This window comes from Lagenorhynchus albirostris, chromosome 14 (genome assembly GCF_949774975.1).
Source record: "Lagenorhynchus albirostris chromosome 14, mLagAlb1.1, whole genome shotgun sequence".
NCBI classification, from domain to species: domain Eukaryota; kingdom Metazoa; phylum Chordata; class Mammalia; order Artiodactyla; family Delphinidae; genus Lagenorhynchus; species Lagenorhynchus albirostris.
In genome coordinates, this window is record NC_083108.1 from 15,917,079 (window position 1) to 15,942,814 (window position 25,736).

At 40.6% G+C, this 25,736-nt stretch overlaps 1 protein-coding gene and 1 pseudogene across 3 annotated transcripts in view; one reads left to right on the top strand and one right to left on the bottom strand.

The window, feature by feature from the left end:
- Window positions 1-25,736, bottom strand: part of MALT1 (MALT1 paracaspase) — a 59,657-nt gene that overhangs the window by 26,118 nt on the left and 7,803 nt on the right. The window contains exons 1-9 of one of the 3 annotated variants that reach the window (XM_060120721.1): window positions 24,889-25,619; window positions 23,436-23,602; window positions 14,317-14,438; window positions 9,918-10,077; window positions 8,300-8,478; window positions 7,799-7,895; window positions 7,171-7,203; window positions 4,220-4,246; window positions 2,440-2,472 (exon numbers count right to left, since the gene is read on the bottom strand). In XM_060120721.1, coding sequence (XP_059976704.1) covers window positions 2,440-2,472; window positions 4,220-4,246; window positions 7,171-7,203; window positions 7,799-7,895; window positions 8,300-8,478; window positions 9,918-10,077; window positions 14,317-14,438; window positions 23,436-23,475 — 691 coding nt within the window. In that variant the 5' untranslated portion in view covers window positions 23,476-23,602; window positions 24,889-25,619. Of the gene's footprint in view, window positions 1-2,439; window positions 2,473-4,219; window positions 4,247-7,170; window positions 7,204-7,798; window positions 7,896-8,299; window positions 8,479-9,917; window positions 10,078-14,316; window positions 14,439-23,435; window positions 23,603-24,888; window positions 25,620-25,736 lie in introns of those variants that run through there. The other 2 variants (XM_060120722.1, XM_060120723.1) reach the window with 2 other exon arrangements.
- On the top strand, window positions 24,695-25,203 carry LOC132503871 (histone H3-like centromeric protein A; annotated as a pseudogene).

A 25,736-nucleotide genomic window follows, 5' to 3' on the forward strand; every position in this document is an offset into this window, starting at 1 on the left:
TCAAAATAGCAACTATATAAGCGACTTATGATGGTTTTCAAGTGATAAAATAAATGGAAGAAATTTTCTGTAGAAAAACATTTACTGTAAGAGCCACCCACAACTTCTTGAACACAAACCATTCACTGGAAAAAGGAAACACAAACACCAGTTGATTAAGCAACAGGATAAAACAACTTCAGAAAGAGATTTTTACTACATGATCCTAGACATCTTCCAAAGTTTAATGAAATGTATTCTTTAAAAACTGGTACAAGTTACATCAATAATTTTATGTCTGATTATTCTAATAGTGTATTACTCATCTCATCCAAAAAGAGTTAATATTCATAAGCAACTGGAAAAGGACCTGGTACATATTAAGTGCTATATAAGTGTTTAAATAAAAAAACCTTTGCGGCTTCCCTGGTGGCGCAGTGGTTGAGAGTCCGCCTTGCCAAGGCAGAGGACACGGGTTCGTGCCCCGGTCCAGGAAGATCCCACATGCCGCGGAGAGGCTGGGCCCGTGAGCCATGGCCGTTGAGCCTGTGCGTCCGGAGCCTGTGCTCCGCAACAGGAGAGGCCACAACAGTGAGAGGCCCACATACCGCAAAAAAAAAAAACAAAAAAAACAAAAAAACAAAAAAAATAAAAATAAACCTTTGGCCATCTCTCAGTGATTGAGTATTAACATCAACTTTGACTGGGTGAATATACAGTCCTTGTTGGTTTCATGCATCAGATCTTTTAATTTCTATGTCCTACAAAATAAAGTCCAAGCTCCTTAGACAAAACCATTCATATTCTAATCCAGGCTGCCTTTCCAGCTTGTGGTAAGAGGCAGCCCCTGTGGAACCATGGCTTCCTTGTCTTTAAGCAGTGTGGTCACCCTCACCCTGGCCCCTGCCCCCGGCTCCAAATCTGGCCTGCCCTGTGGTTCTCTCTGAGCATAATGTAGTGTGACACTTTGCCAGTTCTGGGTCTCGACCTTAAGTCCAGAGAGTTTCCGGTTTGGGGATTCAGCCACCATGTAAAGAAATTTAACTACCTGGTGAGACCATGTGGGGAAGGAGGGGAGGAGAGAGAGGGAGAGAGTGAAGTAGACTGAGAATATTACATGACAGGAAAACAGGGGCACATGCCCTTTTACAGGGACAGCCACTATTTAAGCACAACTGACAGCTCTCACTCAAAATCTACCATTTTCAGGAGAATCTAGAAACCTGAATTTATATATGCTATCTGATCAGTGACAACTGATTCTAATTGTTCAACACTGTGTGGGCCACCCCCCTTCCCCAGTCAGTGCCCTTTTCTCCATGGGCTGAGCAATCCCACGTTATGCTACCCTTCACGGTGTCAGCCTCCACCCCTATGCTGATGACGCTCATGACTGTATCTCCGAGCCTGGCCTCTCCTTAGAGTTCCAGATCCACGTGCACAATTGCCTGCTGTGTATCTCCGCCTAGACGCGACACAGATACCTCAAACTGGTTAGGTCCCAAAATGAGGGTCATCTATCCTTTGAATCCTGCTTTTGATTCTCTATTCTCTAACTCAGTGGGCTGTATTACCACCTGCCTAGTGGTCCAGCAAGAATCTGAGCAGGCATGGTGATTCCACTGTACTTTTTATACCCTATGGTGAGGTGATGAAAACAGCCTACTGATTCTGATTCCATCACCTCAAGGTCTTTTGAATTTGTTCTGTCTTCTTCTGCATGGTCTTGGTACTACCCTGGTTTAGATTCCCATTATTTCTTATCTAGACCATTGCAACAGTCTCAGTTGTTCTCCTAACCTAAACAATGTCTCCCTCCAGTTTATTTTCTACACCGATACTAGACTGGCCTTTCAGAGGGACAAATCTCACCCCTCTATCAAGTTTCCTTCCAATAGCTTGTCTGAGAAATGGGGCTCAAGACCTGGTCTCACCCTGCTTCTCCAGGCTCCTTATCTTCATGTTCTAGAGAATCGTTTGGTACCTGCAACTCCCCAAATACAACAGGCACGCTGTATTCTTTCTCTACGAAGTTTACTTAGGATTTCACGTTCCCTCTATCTGGAAGGCCCTTCTCCTATTCATCCTTCAACATGTAGAGCTGCTATGGCAGCCTCTTTCATGCTTTCCTAACCTCTAACTCCACCAAGATATAGTATTACTCATTTTTATGTGACCTATACATGTTTCTTATTGTCTATATGTATATTTGTTTGCACATTGACAAACACAGAAATCACTCCACAGAAGCTGATCTGGTCCCTGAAACTGAATTCATAATATTTTAAAGTCTCCTATAATTTCTTGTATACATATCCAAAATAAAACATTTGGTTTCGATGTTATTCAAATATTTATAAAAGTTGTCAATTTAAAAAGTCTCAAATCCCTTCATGATCCCCATAAAAGAGTTACATGCTACAATTATATTTTGATGAAGCATTTTTAAGCTCTACTCACCCAAAGGCTGGTCAACCGTTTGCTCTTTATTATCTACAGAAAGGTAAAAATGCAAAAAGACAAGGAGCTGTTATCCATGATCCATCTTTGGGGTTAGATACGGAAACAATGAACAATCACATCTGCAGCACTGAAGGGCAGAATGTGGATCCTAACAGCTAATTTATGATTTTTAATGTTTTCAGGTTCTTGATTAAAAACGTGTACCTAGATGGACAAGAGTCGGAATCGGGGCAGGAGAATGTCTCTGGTAACTGATTACCACAGCTGGGGGTGATACTCTTTAACACGTTAGGTAGAAATTACAATCTGAAAATGGTTGGTGGTGGCAAGCAGCAGCAGGAATTTAACATCTGCTGAACGATGGCGTGGGACTGCTGTACGTGCTGTAAATATAACTGATTTAAATCGTCTCAGCTTATGAGGTACGTACTGTTATTACCTCCATTATACAAATAAGGAATCTGAGGCAGAGAAAGACTGAGTCACTTGCCCAATGTTTTTAAGCTAGGAAATCTCATTCCGTGGTCACGCTCTTTGCCATCAACTATACATAAAATGAAATACCTCCCACTCTCAAGGACCATGCAGGAAGAGATGCAGGGAAAGATGGAGTTCAGTCAGTAATATGTCTCTTACTATAGACAGAGTGTTTGCATTTTTAATAATATATATGCTACGAGAGTCCACTAAAAATATATTAAATTCTTTTTAACTAAATTTCTTGGTGTTTCTAATTCTTGAGGAGTAACGATATAATGAAAGAGGAGGTCAGGAAAATTTTAGAAGCTTAGTGGTGCTGGTTTGCAAAAGTTTTCCTGAAATAGCTTTTCATAATGTTCATTGAAGGGCATGAAATAACAGACAAACTTAGGAAAAGGGGATTCCTAACCAGATCAAGAGAAGCAACTAGCTACATGACGAGGGTGGTTTTCCAACACCACTTAGTTTTGGGTGCTTGAAGCACGTCTCACAGGGGCTTCCCGGAGCTCAAGGCTGGCACAGCAGGAATGACATGCGGGTAACAGTGGCGTTCTGGTTTGCCTCACTGGCTTATGTGTCATCAGCACAGCCCAATCATCACTCACAATAACAGATGTTTTTTAACAAAATATGGGCACAAAACTAAGCCAACTAGTCATGGTGCTAAAACTATGAGAAATCACATGTCAAGAAATAAGAGGGATCTCTACATATATTAACTGATACATATAACTACCTTCTTATTGTACTCCTGTGAGGTTTTATTTTCAGATAGTCACAGGTTCCATCAGTGCCTTTCAGAATGCCCACAGCCTGGACTGATGTCCTCGGTCTTTATGGAGTCCTCATTATTACTACGCCTTTCATCTCAGGTAAGGCTTCCCTTTAGCTTAACTTGTTCAGAAATCTGTTCTGATTAAAACTGGCCAAAGGATGATAAATACTCCTGCCAACTGTCAGTCCCTTAATGGTCAACGACTAACTACTCATCTGTACAGCACTAACAATAAGTTTACTTCTGTTACAGACACCCACCCAACTAGTTCAGATGTGTTCAATGACTGAGCAGCTTTGAACAAGGACCCAGGGGTCTGTTGAGTTCAGAGATGTTACTCCTGTCACTCTTTCAAAGGCTGCTTCTTGTCTTTCAAATTAAAGAGCAAGCATTTCCCCATTTAACTGCCTTTTGATGATACAGAGTTATTCACAAGGATAGAGAATATCTATAGTATCTTTAAGTTACTGTATTCAATAACTAAATATCTAAAGCTAATGTTTTAATGTTTGTATTACTCACCGGGATGCCCGAGATTATTTAATTCATCTAAAATAAAATAAGAGAAAATAGATTAAATAATCTTTAAATAATTTAAATAGATTTAAATAACCTTTAAATAATCTGCCAATTTAGCACAGATAGTAAGACTGACAAAAGAAGTTGATTCTTGCACTGTTGAATCGTGTTATAATGTCATATCAGGTTAGAACTTTTAAAATGCCATAAAGGAGAAGTCATGCAGTCAAATTGTGAAGAGGAGAGAACGTGGTTGTGGACATCAGTTAGGACTCCTGAGCTATTACTGCTTTCATTAAATGACAAAAAGCTAAATAGACTCACTCTTAATTTGATCACAGTTTTAGATATGCTGGCCAATTATTGGATGAAAACAATCACGAGACAGGTTTGTCTATGGCCTCGACTATACACTTCATGAAACTAATTAAAAACCTCAAATGATATTTTTGAGAATAAACTTTTTTTTTTTTTTGAGAATAAACTTTTAATTTTAGAACAGTTCAAGATTTTACAGAACTATCGTGAAGATACTACAGAGAGTTTCTACAGACACCCATACCTAGTTTCCCTATTTCTAACATCTGTTGTCAGTAAGGCGTATTTGTCACAATTAATGAACCATTAAAGTTCTTTTTTGTTCCAGGACCCCATTCAGGACACCACATCACATTTACTTGTGTCTCCTTGGGCTCCTCTTTGTTGTGACAGTTTCTCAGACTTTCCTTGTTTTTGATAACACCGACAGTTTTGAGGATTATCGGTGAGGTATTTTGTAGAATGTCTGTAAATCGGGAGATGTCTGATGTTTTTCTCCTGGTTACACTGGTGGAATGTGTTTTCGGAGGTATAGTGGTTTCAGAATTGTTAGCCTGTAGAGCCTGGCTAACAGAAAGAAAATCATCTAAGCAAATACCTATGACATTATAGCCATCTATTTTTCCTTTACAAATTGTGTGAAGATAAAAATTAACATTCACAATAAATTATAAATGCTATACTATTCATAAAATATTATGCAGTAACTTCTGTGAGATATAAAATCAACTACAGAGTGGTATCAGCTAGAGTACAGGGTTCTGTACAATTTCTTCTGCCTTCTGTGTTCACTCATTCCCAGGTACTTAGGTTAGCACCTGTTTTTCCATCCCATAATCAGTGAGGTTGCTTCATACACTTGCAATAGGTTTAGATTCTTCTGTCATATTCTGTGTTCCATCCTGGGATCCCCCTCCTCTGACCTTCCTAAACGATTTAAAACCTGCATATATGTATTTACCACTACAGCTGCCATATAGAATGTTTTCACTGCCCTAAAGAAATCCCCTGAGCTCCACCTATCCAACCCCCTACCCCTTCTCCTGATCAAGTATCTTTAACGAAGCACATAAAATAGGTCACATCATGTTCTACAGGTAAAAAAAGATACGGTATGTTGGGACATTGTTAACACGTGCCACTCCACCAACTATAAAATGCCTCAACTTTGAAGACTTTTTTAGAAAGAAGAGTTGGATCTAATTTTTCCATCTGAAATTTTTGGAGTAGTTTCATAGTTGGGTTTTCATCTGTGTTTGGAACAGATTTATGTGAAAGTTATTACTTAATAGTGTGTTTGCCACTGCAAAAATTAGAGGAAGAATCTTGCAGGTAAAGAAGCAGCTAGGTGGTAATATACATGCATTACCCAGAAGCTGAACAGCAATGCTAGTTTGTTTATTCTTAGAGGTCTCCAATGTTAGGAGGTTTTAAAAATCATGCAATTAGCTGAAAAAGGAGAAGGAAGAAGAGTTTGGTTAGGACTTCTTTACATAGATTCCCTCATGTAGGGCCCATAGGCCACAGGATTAGAAATGCTTTATGCTAGAGAATTCCTGTCCGCAACTATGACTGGGATGAAAACAGTACTTATAGTATTTCAAAGTGACACCATAGCGGTATGAAGGACAGGAAAACCAGGAAACATAAGATTTAACATTATTTTTTTACTTTGCTCAAGTAGAGCCTAAGGGTTTATAATAAAGAGGCAGAAATTGAAAAAATACTTTGCTATCCACAAAACTAATTTTGCAAAACAGTGACATCACACTAGGGGAACGTAATTTAAGTTTTAAAATTTACTCATTACAACTTATGTGCAAGGCTTTGGTTAATTAAAACAAGATAAAGGTTTATGTTAAAATAACTTTCAGTTCTTTTTAATCTACCATGTCACTTTTACCATAATATATAGTCTTCAGCCTTGTAGCGTCAAAAAATGGATCTTATAAATTTTATATTAAAACAGGATATTTAATATTTGCTAAAGCATGCGTTAAACAATAAATCTCCTGTCCTGAAACTGTTATAGAAATTACATTTGCATTTGAGAGGCATCTTACCATGGCTAAAGGACAGATAAAATAATCTAAACAACTATCCAAGGCAGTATAGCCATGGATTTTTACAAATTTTATGAAGATAATTAACATTAAGAATTAATTGCAACTGTTCACTATTCATAAGGTGTTGTACAGGAGCTTTATTTTATTTTTTATTTTTTGGCCACACCATGTGGCATGTGGCATCTTAGTTCCCCCACCAGGGATCGCACCTACACCCCCTGCAGTGGAAGCGCAGAGTCTTAACCACTGGACCGTCAGGGAAGTCCCAGGAACTTTATTTTCATATACAATAGAAAATCAATTAAAAATTAGTTGTTTTTTTTTTTAACATCTTTATTGGGGTATAATTGCTTTACAATAAAAATTAGTTGTTTTAATTAATATCAGTTTAATAGTGTCTCTGGTAATTTATTAACCCTCAAAGACTAAGATACACTATCCTTCTATCAAATTTTTTTCTTATAGCTAGTATTTTTTCCATCACTGCCCTCAGTAAACCAGGGCACTCCACCAATCCCAAGAGGAACCAGCATGCGGGATATTTGGTTTCAAACCAAAGGATCACACTACCTTCAGTGCACTCCACTGCCACATCTGTTCTTCCTTGTTTCAGAGAAAACAAATGTGAATATATTGTAATTCATGATCTTAGGAAGGGCAGCCATCAAGCAGAGATAAATAGCACAGAAATATGTTGACAAACCAACATATGCATCAGTATCTCCTCCTACTGACAACATAACTAAATGCATTAAGCTTAACTAGAACACACCCCCACATTATGCACTTCATAGAGGGACTGTTGGTTAATAATCATTCTTTTCTTTATATGCCTGTGATTTTTTTTGAAAAAATGGTTTATTAAAAATCTTTTCCCCCTAAATCAAGGGTATTTTTTTTTTTTTAGCTAAAGCTTTAAGGAATACATTTTTGCCATGAATGTTTAACATAAACTATAAAACTAAAAAAATTATGAAAACGGTCTCAATAAAATAGCCTTTTTTACAGTTCTTTCTGCTCTTTGTATGTGAATCCTGATTAGGAGTTTTAGTATGTATGCTCTCAAATTTCTACTTAAGCATCAGCAGTTATTTTGTTTAACATACCATTGAATTCAATGGGTGAACAGAATTTCCGCTGTTCAAACACTTCATTTTATACGGCTCCATTTGTCAGAATACTGAGCGATACTGCTTACCTACGATGACTTCTACTTTCTTGCTGTTCTGACTGTCTCGATCATTATATACACGACACCAATAGGTTCCTTGATGCTCCAAATCCACATAAGGCACCTGCATCAATATTAGCACATGCTCACATTTCCTCAATGTTAATTTAAGTGGCTTGGAGAAGTTTTTTTTTTTAAACCTACAAATCCTAACATTTCAGACATTCCTAGATGATTTCCATTCATTAGGTCAAATATTAACAAGCAAATAATACAATGAATCTAACAGTGGTGAGTCTGATGCAATACTCAGTTTGACATTTTTCATACAAGCGCTTACATGTGGGCTGGTGTTCTAGCCCTTTTGCAAACATAAGAATCAATTAATATTAGATAATAAAGAACTTGAAAAAATACTGAAAACATTAAAACACCCCAGAGAATATGAATTTTAATATTCGCTGTAATTTTCAATTATACTATTTTACATATTAACCCCCCCAAATACCCCCAAGGCCAACTTCCTACCATGTACAGCTTTTTTGTCTCATGTGTTAATGGTGATTCATTTCTGAACCACTGGTAGTGAGGAATGGGGCTTCCAACAGCAACACACTGTAGGATCAACGTGCTGCCAGGCATCAACTTTTGGGACTTTGGTTCAATACAGATTTGCAACTTAGAGTCAGAGACGCCATCCAAACTTCCTTAAATTAAAAGAAAAATATCACGGAACATAAATAAAATCTCGAGGTTAAAAAAATTTTTTTTAATTAAAAAAATATTTTCAAGTTCATCCATCTTTTTTTTTTTTACAATCTTCAATAGCATCTCCCAAATGATGTTCCATAAAACTGTAGCACATCTAGAAATATTAAGAGATGTTCTGTGGATAAAAGGATGCTATAGACAAATAAGTTTAGAACATTCTGGGTTAAACAAAGTTAAACAGTTGTCTTTATTGCAGGACTTCTCAGTTTTCCAAGTGTTAGTATGCACTGTGTATTTAAGAGGGGAAAACAGTTTAAGTGGTTCCTAAATGTGTTTGGCCACAGAGTCTTTTCGGTGGGAGCAAAGGACAGAAACACCTTGAGTGATGTTTCTGTTCAAAACAGAAAGCTCTACGTTCTGCTGTTTCATTTAACTTGCCTTCTTAAAATTAGGAGTTTTGTTATTAGCACTGAATAAATATGGATGGGTTAAGCGTTATCTATTGAATGCTCATCTGTTACTCTCTAAGGGCCTTGAGGACAGAAGCCTTGTCAATGTGATCCAGTAACAATGAAACTCAGTGTCTAGCACATTGCAGGCGATCAATAATATTTGTTGAATGAATAAGATTCCATTTATAAACATATTAAAGTTAATTACATGCACAGAAACATTCTAGGGAAACAAATCACTCAATTAATCATGACTATTTCTAGAGACTTTATTCGGGTGTAGGAAAAGCTAAATTGAGAGAAGAATGGAAGACAGACAAATTGGCCACAAAAAGTCTGTTTCCCTCATTCTTTTTGTCTAGCAAAAATGACAAATATGGTTCTTGACTGTGTGAAAAAATAATACCTGATGGCTACTCTTTAGAGTACACTGGGTTTTTCCCTTGATCAATACTGGTTATTGGACTAAAAAGATGGATGGCAAAAGTAGAAAACCAGTTGGATGAAATGCTTCACTGCAGCAAATGATGCACTATATGCCCTGTCACGCCTACTTCAACTCTATAGATAGTCTTTATTCCATGACACAATTTTTTAGAAGTAATACAATAGTTTGGGAGAAAAAGTATAGAAAGGAACTGAAAAGTGAGAAAGACGGCATTAGCTTTCTCTTCTCCCCCAAAACCAGAGACCACAACATTCAGACCCATGAAAGGTGGCAAGTTTGAATAGGTCAGCAGCAGGGCCAAACTGAGAAAGGTCATGTCAGCCCAAGACTTCTGCATGTCCGTCTTGTCTGTCTATCTATCCATCACATGGGATATGGGATAAAATATTATCGACTGGTGACATTATATTGGGTGAAGTACATATGTGAGTACTATCTTTGATACTTTGAAATTATTTATTTAAAAGTAAACATTTAAAATAAAATTTAAAAAAGGCAATTCCCATCCCAGCATTCAAGTTACTTTATCACTTACTCTGGAAGCCTTCTGTTACTTCTGTGATATCACAAACATCCAACTGTGACCACTGGCTAAATTCGAAGGTGAAATTATTATTAACTCGACAGACATAAAAGCCTGCATCTTTTATATGCACCGTGTTAAAAATAAGTTCTGATGCATTTCCGTTCGGAATCTGTGAAAGAATCAATGAGAGGATAAAAATGAATGACTCATCAAAACACACCTTATAAAAACGTGCTGTGCAAAATGTATGATGTTCTTGGAACTTTGCAAAGTGTATCTTTTTTTCCCCCAAGTTCTAAAGTATCTGTTACTTAAAAAACAACAACATTTTGAGTAACTTGGGACTGAAGTCTTAGAAAATCAGTCTTCTACAAATCTGTTAACAAGAGAGTTAGGCTCTCTCTTTCCCTTATATCTTCCCCAAACTCACTAATAGAAAGGTATCTAATCTGTCATTTAAAATTGTTTGATCATTAGTATCTAACGAATCTAGAATTGTAACATTTATGAGCTAAGTAGTCATACAACATGACCAACCCATGATGGAGTGAAGGGATCACAGAAAGTTAGGCCTGGCTCTTTATTTCTGTTTTGATCAAATTAGCTGTCAGTATAAGAGCAAGTTATTTTACCCCAAGGCCTCATTTCCTCATCTGCAAAATTCTATCAGAGGATAGATGCCGTGACCAATACGCTTCTCTCAAGGTCTGGGTGGAGAAGGGCTATGGGAAGCCTATCAGTGATGGGAAGGAAGGTCCATGCAAGGGTTTCCCAAGCTTTTACTCCTGGGCTCTGGTCACCACGTTAAGTTTTCTTTCACCTTAGCTGCTCCCATCAATTTATCAGCACCACCCAACTCTGGCATATTGTCAAAGGGCTTTGTCAAGTGCCTCATTATATATTGGCTCCCTTGCAAAGTACTTTATTTAATAAGCTCTCCGTCTCCAAACTCCAACCAATTGAATTCGGCTCTCTCTCCTCTCAGAACCTGCACCGGAGAGAGAGCATTTTGCTGAAGATCTGACAACTGGGATGGAGGCTGCCTTAGCACTGCCTGACCATCCTAACCACGTGAACCTACTAAGTCTGCTTTCCTACTAGGCTATTCCTGTGGACTTTCTCTCTCCTCAAACCTCCTGCAATCCCACTTCTCTCAGCCATTGACTTTAGTCTGTGCTTATTTGTAACTCTCTTCCCTCCTGTTAAAATGGAAAGCGTGTCTTCCTAACAAAGGTTACCTGGGCTTGGGTTGCATGGGGATCCTAAACCACGCAGAGTCCCAAAGCTGGTATGTAAACTAGCTCAAGCTGAAGATGTTTAGGATTCAACAGATGCAGAAAGAAGTCTTATCAGAGCTTTCCTTATCTGACCAAAAGCAGAAACTTCTGGGAAATGAGGCTGCCATAAATTCCCTCTTCAGGGTGGCTTTTATTCCTAGGAAGAAGACCAAGAGGAAACCTACCATAAATCCCCTCTCCAGGGAAGTTTTAAATAGCCATGAGGAAGATGGAAAGACCATTTGCACTTGCGTGAATAGATATTACCACAAACTTTCTCATCTCCTGTTTATTCTCCTAGAAACCCCTTTGTATCTATTTCCTAAAGAAACCCATTTGTTCTTCCCAGAGAGGCTTTTTCTCCTTCCTCCCTTTTCCTCTAACTGTAACCAATCACAGGACTACTTCTTTTGTAATTTCCCATATGAATAAACTTCTCTTGTTAATCTGTATTTTGCCTGTTAATTCACAGGCCCCCAGGGACTGAGCATGAGAGGGTGGGAGAAAGGTTTTTTCCTCTCCAACAATCCCCTCATCCTCTCTGACTTTGCTCCTGCAATTTTCTCTCTGCTTTAGCATCTATTTCTCCCTTTTATTGTATCACTCCCCCAAACATACTCTAGTACCTTTATATCTTAAACAAAAGAATCCCAAGTACACCCCCCCTTGACCCACATACCTCTCAGCAGCACTGAAAATGCTGACCACCCCTTTCTTCTTGAAATACTTTCCCAAGGGCTTCATACCATTCTCTCCTGGTTTTCCTCTTATCTTGCAAATTCTTCTTAGTCTCTCTACTGGTTCCTCCTCCACTACACAAACTTTCTTTCTTTTTTTTTTTTTTTAAAACACATTTATCTATGTATTTATTTATTTTGGCCGTGCACGCGGGATCTTAGTTCCCTGACCAGGGATCAAACCTGTGCCCCTTGCAGTGGAAGCGTCGAGTCCTAACCACTAGACTGCCAGGGAAGTCCCAACAAACTTTCAATGTTGTCTCCTGAGGTATCCAAGCTGACTTAGATGCATTTAGACATCCAACAGGCACTTCAAACTTAACATGTCTAAAACCAAACTCTTGAGTTTCTGCCCTTAATCTCTTCCTCTCCCGGTCTCTTAACACCTCAGTAAATAACAGGTCCCCAGATGCTTAAGTAGAAAATCTAGGGTCATCCTTGAGCTCTCTTCCTTTCCCCTCAGGCTCCACATTTAATCTGTCAGGTTTGATGAACTCTATCTCTAAAATAAAGTGACTTACCCACTTTGATCCATCTCCACTGCCATGTCCTAATCCACACTACTGTTATTTCTAGTCCAGTGTAGGCATTAGATAACTGGTCTTTTTTTTTTTTTTTTTTTTGCGGTACACGGGCCTCTCACTGTTGTGGCCCCTCCCGTTGCGGAGCACAGGCTCTAGACGCGCAGGCTCAGCGGCCATGGCTCACGGGCGCAGCCGCTCTGCGGCATGTGGGATCTTCCCGGACCGGGGCATGAACCCGCGTCCCCTGCATCGGCAGGCGGACTCTCAACCACTGCGCCACCAGGGGAGCCCCTAACTGGTCTTCTTGCTTTGCTCTTGCTTCACTTCAAGCAGCAAGTTGGTGTTTTAAAAACAAAAATTCTATCATGTTACTTCTCCTACTTAAGACCTTTAGTGGCTTCTCCCTTTGTATCACCGTTTATTTTCTCACAGCTCTTAACTCACAGAGTTATCTTATTTGCTCACTGTCTTTCCCCCAGTGGAGCTGGCAGGGCCCCTGTGTGTCGGTGCTTCACCATCCTGGACTTAGAACCTGGCCTGACACAAAACAGGTGTCCAACAAGTAGTTGTTAAATGAGTATCTCCTGAAATAGACTATGAACCTAAGTGTGGTTTGACAAAACTCGACTGGTAAGGGCTTTAAAATCCATTGCAACTCTTCAAATCCACGACGCACTGCTCACCCTCTACATTCCTCCCCTTCTCAAGTCAGGACATAGTTCACAAATGATATACTTAATAGAGTAAGCTTTGTCCATGATTTCTTCCTCAAAAGGTGTTTATTAAAATGAAAGCCACTTTGCAATTGAGAAAATATGGTAAAATAACTTTAGTTACCATCTCTCGAGAGCCTTGGTACATAAACTATCTCATCAATTAAGTTCTCTCAACCCCTGACGATAGGAATTCGAGTCGCTACTAACAGTCAAGGATCCAACACAGGCCTGTCTGGTGCCAGTGCCGTCCTGTTACTGCAGTTCACATCTGCCTTACCTCACCTGTGTGTGAGGGACGGAAATTAAAAATCGTACAAATCCACACGTTTCCTTTGATGGGATCCTTTGATCCCATCAAAGGAAAGACTGTCATCTCGGAACAGCTCTTGAACTTAGTTTCAGATTTGCAAATGGAGTCTTAATGTTGAGTTGGAAAGAAAGTTTAGTTATGTGACTAACAGGCTGAAAAGAATAATGGAGTTTCAAGGTACCATCTAGGAGGGAAGGGAGCAAGGGGAGATGAATGAGGGAGAAGAGAGAAGCCCACCACAGTGGGACACAACGTGGCCAGACCACTGAGAAATTCCCAGCAGCAGAGTGCTCAAAGAATGTTTAAGACAAGAGGATTCCAATATGCAATTTTAAATTATTGGTTGGGTGGCACGGGGATACAATCCTTCCACAAAAGGAATAAATGCCCCTTTCTACCGACCTGAGTTTTACTTCAGAATCTACCATAAAAGCCTAAATCTTCTGATATAATACAGTTATGGGGAATGCTTAAAATAATATTGCCTTCCATGTTGCTTTGAAAATCTTTTAAAGATTCAGACTGGAACATAATCTGTTGTAAAGGATTTTGTGTAGATATTTTAGAATGTACTGGTGATGTTTCATGTTTGTTAACATTGTTGCCCCAAGTACTCCTGATTTTCCACAATTTTCAGAATAGAGAACTGATTTTATTACTGCTTACCAAAGTAATGATTACTGAATAAACACTCCGGTAATAACACAGATCCTTTAACAAGGACCTATCATATCCTCAAACAAAACTCCTAAAAACACACTGAAGACAACAGGCTAATTAATTTTCTTTCTCTCTTCTCATGACAGAGGAATTAAAAGGCATTTAAAAGACATTAAAAAATTACCTCTTTATTCATTTTGAACCACTGATATTGTACAAAAGGATGCCCAGTTGCCCGGCAACACAGCTTCACAAACTGTCCAGCCAAGACTGCCTTGGATTCTGGGTTTACAGTGATCTTTATTCCTTAAAAAAAAAAAAAAGTTATATAAAGTCAGAGAAGAGGGGTTTTCCTTGTTTATGTTTCTGAAACCAAAAGAAGAAATATTTTGGAAATAACCTGCATATTCATCCTGGTTATAAATCACCCATTCACATCTCCTTCTCCATCAGATGATGAGTTTGTGAGTTCCAGGCTCTATAAAACCTGGAGGAAAGGAACTCACCTGCAGAAGACTTTGATCTACTGTACTTCCCCACGATTGGGGGAAAACATTGTTTGCCATATTTCTTCAATTCTGAGAAACATTTTTCCACATTCTAACGCCTCTGAGACCAGGGTGAGCCTTATCATAGCTGTCTGCATACAGCGGCCACGATGCTTTCTCTGTACCAGCTCTAGAAATACTTAGTCATAAAGGCTTATCCGGCCAGCCCTTCAACCGAGTTAGGTGCGCTGTGAGTAAGACAACTGTGAGTTTAAATACCACTTAAATGTCTTCAAAAGACATATGAGGGACTTCCCTGGTGGCCCAGTGGGTGAGACTCTGTGCTCCCAATGAGGGGGCCCGGGTTCGATCCCTGGTCAGGGAACTAGATCCTGCCTGCCACAACTAAGAGCCTGCGTGTGGTAATTAAGACCTGGTGCATGGGGCTTCCCTGGTGGCGCAGTGGTTAAGAATCCACCTGCCAATGCAGGGGACATGGGTTCGAGCCCTGGTCGGGGAAGATCCCACGTGCCGCAGAGCAACTAAGCGTGTGCGCCACAACTACTGAGCCTGTGCTCTAGAGCCCGCGAGCCACAACTACTGAGCCCACGTGCCACAACTACTGAAGCCTGTGCGCCTAGAGCCCACGCTCCACAACAAGAGAAGCCACGACAATGAGAAGCCTGCGCACCGCAACGAAGAGTAGCCCCCGCTCACCGCAACTAGAGAAAGCCCGTGCGCAGCAGTGAAGACCCAACACAGCCAAAAATAAAAACAAAACAAATAAACAAATTTAAAAAAAAAAAGACCTGGCACAGCCTAAATAAAAAAATAAATATTAAAAAAGAAAGGGCATATGAATGTCAATGCTGTGATTTAGCATTAAAACTATTCTGTAATCAGAAAGGTACAGAAACAGAACAGCAGGATATAAATTTGATACATGTGATGCAAACAGTTCTCATCTGAGAAATGACTACCAGCATCAGAACTTGGAAAACTTTTGACAGGAGCTTCCTGTCAAAGATCCTGGAGTTGGGCTTCCCTGGTGGCGCAGTGGTTGAGAGTCCGCCTGCCGATGCAGGGACACGGGTTCGTGCCCCGGTCCGGGAAGATCCCACACAAGATCTCCTCCTCCGCGAGAGCCCCCAGTCTTGTCCATCTCAGGGAAGATAAACCAGGCCCCAGCCTCACCCCAAGCATCCAGTTACTCAGGACAGAAACTTAGCAGCCCCCCCAAACCCCTCCTGCCCATGTCCTCCTTCCCCACGTGTAATTTAGCTGCGAGGCCTGTCGCTTACGCATTTCCACATCTCACCATCTTCAATGCCATGAGCTTAATCCAAGCCGCCATCCCCTCCCGAACTGAACTATTCTCACAGCCGGCGAACTTTCTTTCCTTACTTCCAACCAGCAGCCCAATGTCTTTTTAAAACAAATTAATCCATGTCACTCCTCTGATAAAACCCTTTACTGACCTCCCATTGGATTTAGAATGAAACCCAAGCTCCTTACATGGCCAACGAGGCCCTCATGCCCACCAGGCTCCAGCCGCGAGGGCCTCTTTCCTTCGGAAGACAAGCTCTTTCCTGCCTTTCCACCTCCTGGTTCTCTGCTGGATTCCCCCCTAACCCCCACTGTTTCCTGACAGACTCTCTCATCATCCAGGTCTCCAGCTGGTCCAGGAAACATGAGCTACCTCCCCCCTCCCACCCAGCATTACACTCATCCCACTTTGTGGGCTTCACTGCACTAATCACCCCAAGTCCCGTTTCTTATTATCTGTGTCACCTGCTAAAACAGAAGCTCTTGTCTCAGCCACCAGTTTACCAGACGCCTAGAACAGTGCCTGGTATATGTGAAACGGTGGGTGTTCAACACATATCTGTTGAACGAATGTGTATAATAATAACAAAAATTACTATAACGGCAATTTACTGGCTGCTTTCCATATGCCCAGCACTTTGATCTCTAACTTTCAAAATAATCACGTGAGTTAGATATTAACTAGATCTATGTTACAATGAGGAAAATGAACTTACGTCATTTGCAGAAAGTCATCCAAATTACCCTGTGTAAATTATTAACTTCTCTGAGATTCCTTTTTTTCTCATTGTAAAACGGCAGAACCAGGATGCAAAGCTAAGGTTTCTTGGGCTTTAAAACCCTTTTAAGCCTTGGGTTATCCCAGTGATTGTTCTTTTTTCCTTCCACCTTCATTGAGGTATAAGTGACAAATAAAAACTGCATATATATAAGGGTGTGCAACATGATTCAGTATAGGTATACGTTTGTGAAATGGTTGTCACAATCAAGTTAATTAACACATCCATCACCTCACATAGTTATCATTTTCTGATGGTTCTTAATGCATCTCCCATGCTAATCCCATCTTCTGCCACAGTGAGCCTCTCTTACTGGAAGGAGGCTGTCAGGCACCGTGCAGTGTCTTGTGCCGTGGCAGTGCTTACACATGTACTGTGGCCAAGATCCTCTGCTATTACACAAAGAGACAAGAGATAAGAATGAAGGAAACTGAAAGGCTTTCTCTCTAGAGGGTCTTACGAAGAAATGAATGACTTCAGAGGAAGGCGCCCATGTGACCAGGATGTTCTAAAAGCTTCCTTTGTGGGAGACAAGACTGAATGATTTTTAACAGACATTCAAACTCACAGTTGATACATCTGTCCTATACCAACAATTTTAGTAGTCTAAGTCTTCAAGAAGCAATCAAAGACATGTCTTTATTATCTACTGCTTCAAAGACTGAGAATTGAAAGGCCCAGTGTGATTTGGAACCCGCCCTGGTGAGTAGCACAGAGAGAAGTCACAACACCTCCCGTGTCTTAACCACACATATTTCTTTCCACCCTGTCTCGTGTGCGACAGGGAACCACGGTCACCTCTAACCACCCCCGCGCAGCGCCCACTAGGCAGAATGTGCTGAACAGAGTAAAGAGGGAAGATGACACAGAGCTCTGGACGGTGTACCAAGGCAGACGAAAGTTCTGTTTTAAAGGTTGAATGCACAGCTTCCTGGCAAACGAGCCTATTTTCAGATAACATCTGCAAAGAAGTCAGAGAGGTTACTTGATTTCCTGTAAGCCGGAGAGAATCTGACTGGGTCTGATGGAACACGGGGATTGTGCTTTCAACACGTGTACACCTGTGTAGAGCAACCGGCTCAAGACATTACACAATAAAACTACAACCCCTGCAGGAATCACTAAACAGACAAATTAGGGTGATTCTTGACCTGACAAAAGGATTCATCATAGGTTCCCTTTGAGTTGTTCTCTCTTACAATGCAGTTACTATCGAAGTAATTCACAGCTTTTCCAGGAACAGATCTATTGGGTACGTTACAGCCCATCTATTTTCAGAGGCCATGAACCAAAAAACTTTTTCTATCATCTTCCATCTAAAACTCTCCCTCAACGTTATTTTGAACATTTCAAAACTATTACTGAAAAGCACCCCAGAGAGTCCCAGAATAAATACCATTCCTCTTCCTCTAACAACTTCCCCTCATTACACAACCAGTGTACTGGTTGTGTACTTTCCTCTTACAGGTCAATTTACATTTGCATCTACTGTGGCTAAACCTGGTCTCCTACATCACACCCCTCATCCTTCTACATCATCGACAACTCCCTTTAACACCTTGGCGTGGAAACCCATCCTTCCGGCCCTCACCACCACTCTCTTTCTAGCTCTCTTCTTCTTTAATTTTATTCCCATTTATACGATCTTTGCCTCTTTTCACTTCTTAATATCTTGCTTTCAGGAATTTCTGTTGTTCACGGAACAAGATGAGTCCCTTATAAGTAAGATCTAGTAGTTGAGTACTTTTTAATTTGGCAAGAAGAAAAAAATGGAAGTCTGTGGGTCAAAGAGAGAATTGAGGTAATAATCCATAACTAAGCCTCCCAAACAATCCAGAAACTTCCTAGTATTATTGAAATGACATTGAGTTCAGGTCAGGGTCAGGAGACCCGGATTCTGATACTACTTTTGTCAATAACCAACTGTGATTTTGGCCAAATGATAACGTCTGGTAATCTCTTTTTCCACATAAATGTGTGCTCGCATTTAAAATTTAAATGTACAGGACATGGAAGCAACCTAAGTGTCCATTGACAGATGAATGGATAAAGAAGATGTGGCACATGTATACAATGGAATATTACTCAGCCATAAAAAGAAACGAAATTGAGTTACTTGTAGTGAGATGGATGGACCTAGAGTCTGTCATACAGAGTGAAGTAAGTCAGAAAGAGAAAAACAAACACCGTATGTTAACACATATATACGGAAGCTAAATTAAAAAAAAAAATCCAAAAACCTAGGGGCAGGACAGGAATAAAGACTCAGACGTAGAGAATGGACTTGAGGACACGGGGAGGGGGAAGGGTAAGTGGTGACAAAGTGAGAGAGTGGCATGGACATATATACACTACCAAACGTAAAATCGATAGCTAGAGGGAAGCAGCCGCACAGCACAGGGAGATCAGCTCGGTGCTTTGTGACCACCTAGAGGGGTGGGATAGAGAGAGTGGGAGGGAGGTGCAAGAGGGAGGAGATATGGGGATATATGTATATGTATAACTGATTCACTTTGTTATACAGCAGAAACTAACACACCATTGTAAAGCAATTATACTCCAATAAAGATGTTAAAAAAATAAAAGTAAAACAAAAAATAAAATTTAAATGTTCATAATAGTACTGTTCTGGGCTTTCACAGAATTGCGAAGATAAAATGTGAAGTAAAGCTATCCTGGGAACGAAAGAATAATATTCAACTATCTTCGCTCTTGTCTTAGAGACAATAAAAGTAATAAAAAATTGGTACCAGAAACATGAGTATAGTACAAGGAATTAAAGAAGAAAAATGAATTGATATGAAAAAGGGGTGGGGAAAAATAGAAAAGATGTCAGTGAAATCACATGACTCTGCCAGCACTTCTGAAATGTATGCGCAGCAAAGCTCCTTTCATACAAGAATGAAATAAAATGGCAGCATCACAGAACTGGAGCAGAAAGAACCTTGGGAATCCATCTAATGAAACCCACGTGTAACGTGTTAATGCTCTCTAAACATCCCCCACTGTCTAGCCTCTGCTTAGCCGATTCCAGGTCAGAGCACGGCTTCCTTGGCAACCAGTCTCGTGATGTGCAGGACTCTAGCTGATAGAGGCTACTAGTCAGCACTCAAATGGTTTCACTCAAAACAAAAACATCTCAAATGGCACATCTAAGTTTATCTGTATTTGCCAAGGTTACAGATGCCAATTTTGGTTGCTTTGAGATCAGAGTCTTTGACCCTTAAATAAAAAAATAAATAAAGGTCTAAAAAAATCATTACAGACCTCTGGTTCAAAACAATTTCAGCAACTTCATTTAACATCCCGCCCCTCTTCAATTCCCACTGAAATGACCAAAGGAATAAAAGTAGGGAAACAATGAGTCAGAGCTGGAAAATGCAGATGGACACCATCCATCCACAAAAATTATAAGCCATTTCTCTAACAAAGGGCAGGCAAGACCAGTCTGAGAGGCAAGCTGGCCAACCCATGTGCTATGGAAAAGCCCAATCGGAGGGAAAGCAGAAGACAGTAAACCACAACCTTTTGAAAAATATATTACGTGTCAGAGCCCATGGAGCACAAGAATTTGGGGGTGAGTTACCCTTGGCTTAGACCTCATGCTAAATGAGGGACCACTGAAGTTGGCTCCTGATCAAGGCAGGTGTTCCAGTTAGAGATGGGGGAACCCTCCCCAGCTACCTCTGAGCCACCAAAGCAAAGACATCCAAGAAACTTGGTACCGCAGCCATCTTCTATGGCCATCTCTGGCTGTCATCCCACAAACAACTGGGATGGAATATGACAAAATCAGACTAAAATAAATCTGAAGTTTCCCCTTCTCCTTGTATTTAGGCCTGAAAGACCTGTTCAGAGGTTCACAGCATCTTAGTCACCCAAAACCAGAGCTCTCTATAACGACAATCAGATAAAAGTCATCAGGCTCTTTGTGGAATAAGAACTAATGTCTTCTTATGAAACTGCGCTACCAAAAAAAAAAAGAGAGAAAATGTTAGATTATTCCTCCTTTTATTTTCACCAAGATTCAGGAATACACTGAAAAGAAAAAATGAGATTTAATACATACTTGTTTTTAGGATTGTACTGGACGTGATGAGTTACATGTTTGTCTCCCCTACTACACGATGAATTTTGGACATGCAGGAAGTATTGTTTTAATTCATAGTACCAAGCACAATGCCTGGAATAGCAGAAGTATTAGAATACAGTAATGTTGATCGAATGAGCAAAATCCCAGATCTAGCTGATTCTATCAGAGCTTGCATTCTTAATATAATTACAGTAGTTTTTATTCTCAATGTCTTTATTGAAATATAAAAATTATTCTCAAATTCTTATATTTCTATATTCTAATGTATGTAAATACAGTAAGTTTTAGATTATCCAAGTAAGATTCAGGTAGAAAGCTAACTGTAAATTACTGAGTTTTATTAGATCCCCAAATATTTCCTCTTAAATCAATAATTAACATTCAAGTAACAACTGCTTTCTAATGAATACTATATAGCTAATGAATACGATATGCCTAATATGACATAAAACTTCACAGAAATAGTGCATAAGTGGTCATGTAGAAACTGCTGTCTTTTTCCTATTCTCCCCTCAAATACGAAAGAGTCCCAGGGGATAAGTGAAAAAGCCCGTTGGCCCAACATCGGAACGATCTGCGCAGGGGACACTGACGGTGAAGCACTGATCCTACTATTTGGAGAGAAACTCAAAGAGCAGAAACAGATTTTTCCCAAGAAGATGACTGATGTTTATCAGGATGGCGCTGTATTCGCTGCTGGCCTATCACGTCAAAACAGAGAATACTGCTAAAAATTCCAGGCGCATCGTTACACACAAATAAACATGTGACTCAATTTCAGTCAAGCTCAGTTTCATACATGGGAAACTGTGAAAACTTGGAAACCTTTGATCTCAGGCCAGTGATCACACCACAGATCATGAGATGTGTGTGCAGCCTCCGTGGTCACCTAGATGCAACTCAACACAGCCTCATCTCAGCAGCTCCTCCAAGTCTGAGAGGTAGAGAACACTGACTCTCATTTTATTGACTTGGCAACAACGGTGGAGTAATTAAGTGCAATTATTGAAAAACGTAATGAGATATTAAAGTTATAGTTAATTCCCAGAGAGGTTCCTTAGAGGCCCCGGTAAGTCTATAAAGTCTGAGAACTTAGAGGCTGAGTGCCCTAGACTGGCAGATTTCAATTGCCACAACTCTTGGTTACTTTTGAGACACTGGGGATACAAAAATTAATAAATGTCTCCTGAAGAAATAATTTACTGTTTGGTGACAGAAAGCAATTGCATCTAGATGGGATCTGCATTATCCCAGGCCTCTTGTATGAAGAGGCACTGAGAAACATTTGTCAAGCATCAGATACAGTGGGTAACACAAGAGAGGCGTTTATAGAGGACCTACTTCCTCATCTACACTAGGCCTGGTAGAGCCAGGGATAACCTGAGAGTCCAGATTTCCTGGCTCACAATCCAGGGTCCCTTCCATTTGTAGTAGACTTTTCAGGTGCTCCCCCTCACACGCCCAGCATCCAATTTTGTTTGGCGACCCATGAGGTTTCTGGAAAGCTAACTGAACCCACTCCACTCCTGGCTCTAAGCCAGGGGAACTAGCACATTCCAGCTCCCTGGCTGGTGACAGGTACAGGGACAGGCACGTGGCCAAAATTAGTTAGCTTATTAGGGAATCCTACGCTTTTTGCTGAGACGAAGATTAATGCAAGGAACAGCTAGTAGACATCCCATGACTAGGTAGAAAGTCAGCCTTGGGAGGAAGCCAATGACAAGAAAGGAAGAGCAAAGACAAAATCCAACTCCTTGGAAACAGGGCTGCCCCCTGCCTTTCTCGAAGCCCAACCTGCTTCAAGACTTTTCTGTTGGAACCAGCATGCTCCCTTTATTACACCAACTTGAGTTGGGGTTTCTGCTATGTGTACTTGTCAGTACATCACTACAAGACGTGTCTCTAATTCCCCAAGCCCCCAAGAAAGAAGGTCTGCAGCGCCGCTGCCATCACGTGACTTGGATGACATGGTCCCTCCTGCTGACGTCATGGTAACTGACCAACTCCATCCACAGTTGTGGAAAGGTGGGACTGTTTCCTGTTCCTCAAATCTGACCTTGGAAGTGAGCAACCTCACAATATTGGTATATTCAGGAAAAAAAAAATCATGTGGTTGAGTTACTCAACATTTCAAAAGCACCATGTTGGCAAAAAACTTCAACAATAAACATTTGTTACACTTTCTCTCATTCATATACATAAATAAATGTGTGTATTTACTTTCTTGGCTGCACTATTTTAACATAAGTTATAGAAACCTTTCCCCTCAACACTTTCACATGCACTTCCTTGGAATAAAGACATTCTTCTATAGAAGTACAGCACCATCATCACATGGTGATTCCCTAATGTCTAATATGCAGGTTACACTCAAGTTATTCCAATTATCCCCAAAATGTCTTCTATAGCTGTTTTTTTGGAAAACAATCCAACAAATGTTTATACACTGTATTTGCTTTTTATGTGTTCTTTAGTCTCAACCTGGGGGGGAAAATGAGGCTCCATATGTTCACATGTTTCAAAAATACTTAACACAATTCATTTGGTCAAATGAGATATTTTCCTCTGAGTCTGTCTCCATGAACTCCTGGAGAACGTGCCCCCGGGAAGCACGTACCTGGGGGGTTGAGGAGCTGAAGGACCTCAGTGTGCTCCATTGTCTGCAGGAAGTCGCTCAGCTCCACGACTGTACAGCCTTTCTCACCCAGCAGCTTCAGTAAACACAGGCTCGGGCTGCCTTCAGGCTCCAGGACCTTAAGACAACACTGCTCCAAGTCTAGACAACTGCAAACAACAAATTTAATTCAAGTCAATAGATTTTCTTCACTATGACCTGCCTGCTATGTGTTTGGCCCCGTCATGGGTGTTGTAGAGAATACACAGCAAGTTGTTGTGTGGGGAAAACGGTTTACATTACGAATGCTGCTGTCCCTTTAGACACGGTCTCCTAATGATGCTCATCTTGGATAGCAGAAGTTGGCAAACTTTTCCTGTAAAGTGCCAGAGAGTAAATGTTTTAGGCTTCATACGGGCCACAGAGTCTCTCCTGCATATTCTTTTCTTGATTTTTGTTTTGTTTTATAATTTTTAAAATATAAAAAACATTCTTAGCTATACAAAAACAGGCAGTGGCCTCAATATGGCCCACAGGCTGTTGTTTGCAGACTCCTGTTCTATATGTTTCGACACAATTTTGTCTTAAAATCATGAGCTTTTCTTTCACAAGCATGTCTTCTTTACCCAACTAGATAACAGTACTCCTTGCAAGCAGACACCCTATCATATATATATATATATATCTCTTTTTAAAATCCCTCAATACCTAAAATTTCTTGCCCATATGAATTATTTATAACTGAAATGCCTGGAAGCCTGGATGGAAGGGGTCAAACATAATGGTACCACAGCTGCGGCAGAGCCAAGATTAGTTAGCAAGCTTTCATACGACTTAAAATATTGTTAGTCCACATTCATTTTGATCAGTTTTAGTAAAAGGCTGCCACAGCATTTATATAATGGTCACCCAAGATTTATAATTCTGTGATAAAGTAGGTTATTTCATGAAGAAAATGGATCCAACCAAAATAACTTCAATACTAATCTTCTATCTCACAGTATTGTTAGAATTAAATTAGACAATCCATGTAAAAAGTACTTAGCACAGTGTGCGGCAAATAATAAGCACTCAATAAAAGCTAGCTCTTATTATGCAATAAAAATATGGGAATACTAAAAGGAGACTAAGGCTAATTTCGCTTATTTCTAAAACTGTTTTAGCTTTTCCTTAAAAACTGTTTTTGACCCTGGACGCCAGCCTCTGCCCCTGGACCCGGAAGGCCGAGAAGGAGCCGCGGTCCGCAACCCCGAGCTCCAACCATGGGCCCGCGCCGCCGGATCCGCAAGCCCGAAGCCCCAAGGAGGCGCGCCGCGAGCCCGGCTCCCGCCGCCCGCCCCCCCCCCACCCCACCCCACTCCGGCCGGGCCCATCCTTAGGCACTTCCTCCCGTCAACTTGCTCGCCGGAAACATCGGGTTCTGAAGGAGATCCGAATTCTTCAGAACAGCACACACCTGTTGTTAAAGGAAGAACCCCTTCTGCCGCCTGGCAAGAGAAATACGTGTTAAATTCACTCGTGGTGTGGACTTCAATTGGGAAACCCAGGCCCTGCTGGCCCTACAAGAGGCAGCAGAAGCGTTTCTAGTTCGTCTCTTTGAGGATGCCTATCTCCTCTCCTTACATGCCGGCCGTGTCACTCTGTTCCCGAAGGATGTGCCGCTGGCCAGGAGGATCCGAGGCATTAGGAAGGGCTCGGCTGAGCTCCTGCTGCCCATGACTCTGGATGATACCAGGGACTCTGCCCGTAACTAGGGCCAGATCCACGGAGTACAAGGTGCTGCCTGGACTTGCTGTCTCTGAGCAGAGCGTGTGTGTTGCTTTGTAATTAGGTTTTTTTTAAGAAGAATAAGACTGCATGGCTTTCCTCTGTAACAGAGGTAATACATGACAGAATCAACACATTCCAAAAGTCCTGAGAATAATTTTCAGATGAAGAGACTCCAAGTTTGACTTCGCTTTGCAAATTATTCATACGCCTGATGATTTGGAAGACACCAGATTTTCTAGGTTATGAGAGAAAAGGATATTTACTGATTATTTTAGATCTTTCTGTACCATTTAAATTTTTTACCATATGTATATTTACTTTTATTTAAAACATAAGGGAAAAAAATAAGAGAAGACCACTTCAACCAGTTGCATGGAAGAGCCTGGCGCGTCCAGCACACAAATCTCTGTCCTTCAGATTGATTTCATCATCAGTGGCAGCAGCAAGTTCCTGTGTGGATTGTGCCTGTCAACAGATTATACAGCTTTTCAAAAACTCAATTGGGATGAAAACAGGAAATCGTTAAGGTTTGAT